At 43.8% G+C, this 9,242-nt stretch overlaps 1 protein-coding gene across 4 annotated transcripts in view; it reads left to right on the plus strand.

Annotated features, from left to right (window-relative positions):
- mid2 (midline 2) overlaps window positions 1–6,272 on the plus strand; it is a 41,687-nt gene extending 35,415 nt beyond the window's left edge. For all 4 annotated transcript variants that reach the window (XM_030765637.1, XM_030765638.1, XM_030765640.1 and 1 more), the window contains 2 exons: window positions 5,499–5,706; window positions 5,822–6,272. In XM_030765637.1, the coding sequence (XP_030621497.1) occupies window positions 5,499–5,706; window positions 5,822–6,224 (611 nt within the window). In that variant the 3' untranslated portion in view covers window positions 6,225–6,272. The remainder of the gene's footprint in view (window positions 1–5,498; window positions 5,707–5,821) is intronic.
- The last annotated feature ends 2,970 nt before the right edge of the window (window positions 6,273–9,242 follow it).

Raw genomic sequence — 9,242 nt, forward strand, 5'->3', positions numbered from 1 at the left:
GATGAGAGAAGAGGTGCCATCGTTCTATAGGAAAAGCTAAAAGCTGCTAGAGATGCTGATGAATTAATCATGACGGAGAGCCATGGAGGAGTGTGTGGAGTATATGCCATACATCCCTGTTTATTTACCACCTCCCCCACCCCCACCCTCATCCTCCTCCACCAGAGGAGCTCAGCCAGGGCCAATGCGACAGGAGCTGCACAGACATCTCAGCTCCTAAAGAGGACGCGCAGACGACATCAAATGGCTCTTTGCAGCTTTCGTGTGTCTCGAAATCAAAGTTTGATTCCTCCACGCTCACTAATGGGATAATGTTCTCAGGAGTCACGTCACGGCTTCGATCCGTAAGGCAGGTAGACCGGGAAGCCGATCCAAAATCGAGCCATGTCTGAATTAGTTCCCGCAGGTCTGAAACTGGGCCGTCTGCTGTCACTCTGCACGCGTGTGCGGTACCGGCCCAGTTTCTGCGCAGCTTCCAGGTCCTAGTCACATGTCTGAAAGAAAAACTCTGGAAACGTCTAATAAGCTTGAAGTCTTGACACGGTTGGGTTGAGTTGAGTTTGTCCAGTGACTGACTGTGTTTTAGCACAACTCCAGCTGGGTTTGCATCTCTTATCAAACCACTTTTGGAGTTTCGGGAGTTTTATTTTGGACGAGTAGCAGCAGTCATCCTCAAAACGTAACTGAACGACAGGATCTCTCCATCTCCCTCCGCCTGTGTCGTTATCCTCCTGTCCAGCTGCCAGACAACAGTCATTTCACCGCAGTTTCATTTACTGCCATGTTCCTGTGTGCTCCGCCTGTCACGTATGTGGGAAAGGCTGGAAATGGGGCCGGTTTTATGTCTGCACACAGTACTCTGTATGTTACAGTGACCACACACACACACACACACACACACAAATACAGCTACCTAAGCCAAGCTGATGCTTTATCAGTCAGAACCACAGATACATAAGGTGTGGGCACGTGTGTGTGTGTGTAGGCTGTTTTGTGCATATGTGGGCCACATATCTGGGCCAACTGATAGGTGCTATTGAATGAGATCCCGTTTTGTGTGTTGGTGTGTGTGTGTGTGTGTGTTTCCTGTTATGGTCCTATAGGAATGAATGATTCTGTTTAATTAGGGTCTGCCATAGCTGTGATCTGTACGTAAATCCACTATGGGACGTATCATATGACAGAGCAGTCAGGTTTACTTATTGTTAAAAGGCTCCTCCCTCATTAACATGCACCAGTCCCTTTACCCTCCTCATCCTTCACAGCAAGCAGTAACAAGCAGAGATGCTGTACTCAACACAGCAGTCATGCAGAAGCACCATGCTGTCTGTGTGTGTGTGTGTGTGTGTGTGTGTTTATGTGTGTTTATGTGTGTGTGTGTGTGTGTGTGTGTGTGTTTGTGTGTATGTGCGCACGTTTGATCAGAGATCAGAGTTCAGAGTGATGAGAAGAAATCATCTTTTGAAATTATTGATGAGGAATGAAGAGGATTGCGCTGTCCCTTTTGATTCCAGAGAGCCCCCCCCCCCCCCTCTCTAAATCAGCTCTGACTCTTACATAAGAGCGTGACATGCTGTGACATCCCTCTGAAACTCCAGCCACTGTACACACTCCACTCCAGACCTGTTTTCACTGGAAATGTTTATGTAACAGCGTATGACTGCAGATAGTTGTTGTTTTTATTCATACGTAAATGCATCTTTGTTTTACTCTCCCAAGATAAAAAAATATCCCCACAAAAGTCGTCACGCACGTGACAACAAATAGCCCCGTAAAGGTCGTAAGGTCATCACACATGTAACAGTTTTCAGGTTCACAACAGTGACAAACCTCACACAACACTCGCTATTTCACCCTGTCATGACAACACTCACTATTCACGCTGTCATGACAACACTCACTATTTCAGGCTGTCATGACAACACTCACTATTTCAGGCTGTCATGACAACACTCACTATTCAGGCTGTCATGACAACACTCACTATTTCAGGCTGTCATGACAACGCTCACTATTCACGCTGTCATGACAACACTCACTATTCACGCTGTCATGACAACACTCACTATTTCAGGCTGTCATGACAACGCTCACTGTCATCACAGCACTCACTACTCATGTTGTCATCTGAACGCACAACAGACGCGTTGTCCACACACGTCTCTGTTTGACCGCGGCCGTCACTCAAAGGTAATCACGTCGTTTCCTCGGCAGCCTTTCCTCAGTGTGTCCAGATCTCCCGGGTCCAACAGCATCCTCCGTGTTACTACTGAATTAATTAACGCGCTGTGTAATTCATCCGATCAGTCTGGTAGTGAGGTAACGCTGTGACTCCTCTGCCTTCTGCTGGTGGTGCCTCTCTGCTTTTGCAGGCAGACCAGACTCTGCTTACGCCTGGAGAAGAGAAAAGCTTAAATGACTTTTAATTCACTGCCATCCGTGCATGAGCTGACTGATATTCCCCATCCCCTGCTTTGTCCCCAGCGCCACATTAACCCTGAATACACCACGCCGGAAACTGACTGCGCAGTGCACGTGACAGAACGGAAATGTAATAAAATGTGAAAAGAGAGAGTGTGTTTTGGATGCTCAGTGTGATGCTGAGTAGAGTGGTAAAGTCTGGACTCATTTGGAGACTCTCTGGAAGTCATTCATCATGCCCTGGTTTTGTCCCTCTGAGGCTGCAGTTCACCCAAGCATTAACCAGACCTCAATTAACATAAACGTGTGTGTGTGTGTGCACATATGTGCGTGTGTGCATGTGTTTGTATGTGTGTGCATGTGTATTTGTGTGTGAATTTATATGTATGTGTTCATCTGTGTGTGTATTTGTGTGTTTGCATGCTAGTGACTTTGTGTGTATATCTGTATGAGTGCCTGTGTTTCTATGCATACACCTGTGTATGTGTGTGTATAGAGAACACACACAATGAAAGGTGCTGAGAGGAGAGCTGTCTTTCATCTGTGTTCTTTGTATTCACCTCAGTCTATGCACTAATTACACAGTGAAGCATCAAAAACATTTCTGCATCCCTTTTCTGGATGGACCATTTCCTGACTGTTAAACTGACTGAAATTACAACAAGATGATTTAAGTCTATAGATCTTCCCTGAATTCCCATCAGTTGGGTGCATAAAACAGACCTATTTATGGTCTTCAGATGTAACATATAATTCACTGTTTTCATGTTTTACACGGTCCCAGTGGATTCCTCCTGTACTTAACAATGCGTCCGGTATATTTTATTTAAAAATAGCTCCAGTTCAAAGACTCCACTTCTGTAGATATTTTAGAGTTCCATAGCGGTATAGCTCTGTTTATCTGTCTCTGCACACATTGGCACAAAGCCCCATGTCCCAATCTCATGCTGTCTGTCATAGCTGAACTCTCTGTGTCATATCTGTACACCCTATGTCAGTGATTCTCGACTCCAGTCCTGGGGGCCCACTGTCCTGTGCGCCTTTATTTTAACTCTTTATTATCACAGTTAACTGAGCTAATCAAGGGCTTGATGACTGATTGATCAGTGGATTCAGGTGTATCAGACAGTGCTGAGTTAAAACAAAGACATGCAGGACAGTGGGGGCCCCAGGACTAGAGCAGCGTTAATTTTCAATTCAATTTTTTTTTCAATTTAGTCAAAGTCCTAGTCTTCTGACAGAAATGTCCCTTAAATTTAGTCAGATATTAGTCATGTCATATTGATTCAATTTGGTCAACAACTCACTGACTAAAATGGCACATCGTTTCAGTCAACGAAAATAATATCATTTTAGTTGACAAAATTACATTTGTCAAATTGTAACAATTCTTTAACTGTAGATCAGAATTACAACAATTAGCACCACTACGCAACATGGTAGTGGTGATTATAATAGGAACTTTGTTTCTGCTGTAGATTAAGGGTCATTTAAGGGTCATCGTGCTCTTCCCAGTCAATGCATGTGTGTGCGTTACTTTATTGTGCAGTTAGTTTTTGACGATTCCTGGTCATATTTAAAGAACTGACGTATATTTGACCTTTTCCTCCCTGAGCCCGGTGGATTGTCTGCCATACCATATGGCTTTCTGAGGACACAATGATGAAATGGAAGAGATGAGTGCAGATGTTTCCTTAATGATAGCCGCTCGTCTGCTGATAATGAACATGCATTTTCTAGTGCTCCTTTGCAACAGTAAATGCATGTCTGTGATTGGACTATTGAAGTCATCCATGTTCTTTCTAAAATGTTAGAGAATACAATAAACGTCCTGCAAAGTTTTCGTTTTGTCGTATTTTCGTCAGTAATCAAATTTATTTCTTATATCGTCATGGTACAGTGTTTCGTCTAGTCGTCGTCATCGTTGACTAAATTGAAAGTCCCTTCGGCAACGAATATTATGGTCATTAATTTTGTTGACGAAATTAACACTGGACTGGAGTTGAGAATCACTGCACTGTGTCATAGGCCTACGCCCTGTGGCATAGCACTATGGGTAATAAACTTGACCTTCATGCTCATACAATAAAGTCCTTGTTTACCTCTTTTAGGAACATCACACTATAGCTGTATTAATACACTCAGTGTTTTGGCTTTGTTGTGTGTTTGTTACAGCATGTCACGTGTATGTGTATGTGCGTGCCCCTGTGTGTGTGTGTTTGTGTGTGTTTGTGTATGCCCTTGTATATGTGCCTGTGTGTGTGTGTGTGAGAAGTCATCCCTAGCCCCCTGGCAGACACACTCCTCTGGAAAGGCATGAGTGAGTGTGAGTGTTTGAGAGAGGCTGTGCTTGCAGCGATAAGCAGTTCAAAGAAGAGAGCGTACTAATGTAATTGGCTTTGAGCACAACATTGCCAGAATATCTTCTATCCACACGCACCAACACTCACTCCGGCTGGAGATTATTGGGGTAGGGGGGGTTGAGTGTGGGGAGGGGGGGGGGGGTATTGTTTTCAGGCATTGTTACTCATTAAGCCTGGAAAGGGAAGATTTGGGCGTGTCGGAGTAAAATGTCAGGTCTGCAGGATCGGATGGGGTGACCTCCACCGAAGTCTTCCCGGAAAAAAAAAAAAAAGAGTAAATAAATGAATAAATAAAAACATTAGCTGCTAGCTGACTAGTCCTCAGTTTACCCCTTTCCCTCTGTTTATGATTCACTCTCTCTCTCTCTCGCTTCTCTCTTTCAAACTCATTTCACGATTAGGAAGAGAAGTTGAATTTCACACGGCCCAGTCTGCATGAATTAAACCACCTAAGAGATGTTTCTCCTGAGAGATGTTTCTCCTGAGAGATTTTTCACCCTCACCCACAGAAATGACTTTTTCACTTTTTCAGTGTCCATTTTAAGAGACCAGGATTTCCCATTGAAAAACACTTAAAGGCATTAATTATCTTTTGGAGGAAGTTGTATGTAGGAGATGGTAATGAAGAGAAAAGAGAAACACAGTGTCCTGTTTCTATATGCAGTTCAGTGTGCTGGTCCTGTACCGTCAGTCATACAGTGCTCTGCTTCGCAGGTCAGCCGTTTAAATTAGACCCAAAGACGGCCCATAAGAAGCTTAGACTGTCCAATGACTGTCTGACCATGGAGAAAGACGAGAGCTCTCTGAAGAAAAGCCACACCCCCGAACGCTTCAGCAGCACCGGGGCGTACGGCGCCGCCGGTAACGTCTTCATCGACAGCGGCTGTCATTACTGGGAGGTGCTACTGGGAGCCTCGACATGGTGAGTAGGCGCAGAGTCACGCACATTAACTCCAGTGTTTTTAAAAACCAAATTCTAAAGTTCAGTTGGGTTAAAAAAAAACACGCCTGTGTATCGCTCGTCGCTGTGACCTCAGGTACGCCGTGGGCGTGGCTTACAAATCGGCCCCGAAGAACGAGTGGAGCGGCAAAAACTCCTCCTCGTGGGTTTTCTCCCGCTGCAACAATAACTTTGTGGTGAGACACAACGGGAAGGAGATGCTGGTGGAGGCGTCTCTCCAGCTGCGGAGGCTCGGCGTGCTCCTGGACTACGACAACAACGCGCTCTCCTTCTACGACGCGATGAGCTCCCAGCACCTCCACACCTTCGACATCTCCTTCCTGCTGCCCGTGGCTCCCACCTTCATGATCTGGAACAAGTCGATAATGATCCTGTCGGGCCTCCCCGTGCCCGACTTCGTGGACTGCCCCGAGCAGCAGGAGGGCATGTGCCGCCAGCAGGAGTCACCCTACGTCTCGGGCATGAAGGGCTGCCACTGAGGCTTCCACCTGGGGCAGGGTCGTTCCAGGGTCTCCTGGAACTCTCCATCACCCCTTCCCCGCCCCCCCCGCCCCCGCCCAGGCCAATGAGGTCTTCCTCCACCTCCTCTTCTTCCTCCTTTTCCTATTATTTCTCCCCTTTGTTGTCTCCTGGGTTTTCATGGCCAGGTGAACACATGGCTTCTGTCTCTTGCTTTAATGAGTTGTTTAGTTGTTCCTGGTTCCTCTCACAGATGTTTGACTGGCGTTACGTGACTACTGCTCTTGAACTATACAGTCTCTAATGGAAAAAAAAAAAACACTCACACACTCGCACTCACAAACACACATACACACACACACATAGACTCACAAAAACACACACACGCACAGTCACAGACACACAGAGCTTAAAGGAGGAGACAGGAAATGTACATTATTTATGACTAATAAGTTGGTTTGCTTTTTTTTTGTCTGTTCCTGTGTACTCATAAAAAGCACTTTTTAGATTGAATTTGTTGCCCCTGCGTGAAAAAAAAAGACTATGTGAACTGGGACAGGGTTGGACATCTTTAGATAGAATATAGTTGGTTTTATCTTATATAATAAAAAAAAGGGATATGAATTTGCTGTTTCTAACGAGGGTAGCATTTGTTAACTGATGGATCTAAAACTCACACTTTTTCCTATTCAGGGAGGACGAGATGATTGCTTTTCTCTGCATTTTTCTCTGGACGTAATGGCATGATATGCGTTTCCCCTGTGGTTAGTTCCTGCTCTTTTCAGGTTTTGTTCTGTTTTTGTGATGTGCATGATTCATACACTCCCCCACTGGTCACAAGTAAACGGAAACATCTTACTTCTTACCTGGGTGTTTACAGCAGCGTGTAAGCCAGAGTATTATCATCACTGCTTCATCAATACTCTCCCCCGTTTCATACAAACACAAGCAAAAAGCAAACCTATCATCGCAGCAAAAATTGGTCATTTTAAAATCACTGAAAAGAACATGATGCAAAATATCTTGGCATTTTGTTAAGTACATTGTTTTTTTTGTTGTTTTTTTGTTTTTTTCAAATCACATTCATTTAAATTTGACAAACCGTTTCAGTTCCTCACGTAAAAATCGTTTGCAAATTTGTGGACAGACAAAGCAAACAGCAACAGCGGGTTCATGTTCTTTTGTTTTTATGGGGGGGGGGGGTTTGTTTGTTTGTTTTTTTTTTTGTTTTGAAAGACCATGGGCCTGTACTACGAAGCACGGTAACTGGCTTATCCAGGTAACCTCTCGTTAAGTTAACTCAAAGTATGTAGTAAACCTCCTAATAGAGGAGCCCTATGGCTTTGTTTTGCTAGGAGAATGAAGCCATAGGGCTCCTCTATTAGGAGAGTTACCTTGATTCGTAGTACAGCCCTCATGTCTCGTAAGATTTATTTATTCTCTTCCGCTTTTGATGACCTTTGTTTTGTTTTGTTTTTTTTCATTTCGCGTTTACGATCATCATCCTCAGCGTTGTATTCAGGACTGTGGATCAGATGAAGACAATCATTTATAATAACACAGGCAAAAGAAAAAAAAAAGTTTGTAGCAAGAGAAAAAAATTGAAATCGTATATTATACTTGAGTTCCTGATGGATGATGTATTTTTGTTAAAGTTTCTTTACAGATGTACAGATTTGGGAAGAGATCTAACTACTGATGTTTGTGTCTACTGATAGAAGGCTTCTGTCCTGCTGGGAGACTGACCTCAGATCAGTGGACCTGTTTTCTTTCCTCAGTTGTAGAATGTAGACTTTAGTTTTCTGCTTTTTAAATTTTGGGGTTTTTTTCTTTTTCTTTCTTCTTCTTCTTTCCAGTTGAAAGCACAGAGGTTTCATCTGCTCAGCCTATCCATTGGTGTGCAAAGAATTAGCATGGCACCACGTGTGAGTTTCTGTGAGTGTGAATGAATTAGCATGGCACCGCGTGTGAGTTTCTGTGAGTGTGAAGGAATTAGCATGGCACCGTGTGCGAGTTTCTGTGAGTGTGAAGGAATTAGCATGGCACCGTGTGCGAGTTTCTGTGAGTGTGAAGGAAGCCATTTCAGAGCAGAGTGATGATCTCTGTGTTCAGTAAGCAACGCTTTAGCTGATAACAACATTTTAGCTCTCACCTTTAGAATGACTCTGACCAAAAAAAAAAACACATTTAAATAACATTCGGTTTGAAATGGCCGAATGGCCTGTGTGAGAGTACAGGGAAACTGACCTGGGGTTCGGCACGGCTTGGCCTCACCTCATCCACACCGTTGTATTTGCACAAGGAAAAACAAAGAGGTCTCTGTGGAACATTCTGGAAGGATCGGCTGTTTGAAATCACGCGGAATTACAAAAAAAAAAGCATCACAGTGGAGCTTCCTTCACCCAACAGTTTGAGTTCAAGATGAGAGATAAAGCATTGCATCTCCAGAGTTTCCCCACTTCTCAAGCCAACGGACCGGCTCAGAGACAACTTCCATCCCGCGCGTGTGCGTGTTTGAAAAGGGGTAACGGAGGTAACGGACGTGGGACACTCGGGACGCTGTGACCGACGCAGTAACTGTCGACGTCTGAGCGAAACTGACAAGTTCAACGCGTTTGTTTTTTTTTTACGTGAGCTTCACTGATTCATCCCATGACTTCACAACTCAGGTCAAGCTATACACACATATTCCTATTCCTATTCATATTCATGTGCAAAGATGTTGACTTATAGCGATCAGCCACGGGTCATTGTTTCACCATATCAGATTTTCAGCCAGCTGTGTTTGTTTTTGTTTTTGTTTTTGTTTTTTTCTTTCCTCTCTCTCTCTCTGTGCTTCACAGTATTGAATGAAAACAACTTACATTTCTATCATTTGATTATTGTAATTATTTTTTACATCTCAGACAAAAGAAAAAAAAAAAAAAACAAAAGCAAAAACAAAACAGAAATTCGTACATACTTCTCCTTTGATACTTCAACCTTTCTTAAGCAAACAACCATTGTATATTCATCAACATTGATGCTTCTGTTTCAAT

Source organism: Chanos chanos, chromosome 2, assembly GCF_902362185.1.
Source record: "Chanos chanos chromosome 2, fChaCha1.1, whole genome shotgun sequence".
In the NCBI taxonomy this organism is placed as follows: Eukaryota; Metazoa; Chordata; class Actinopteri; order Gonorynchiformes; family Chanidae; genus Chanos; species Chanos chanos.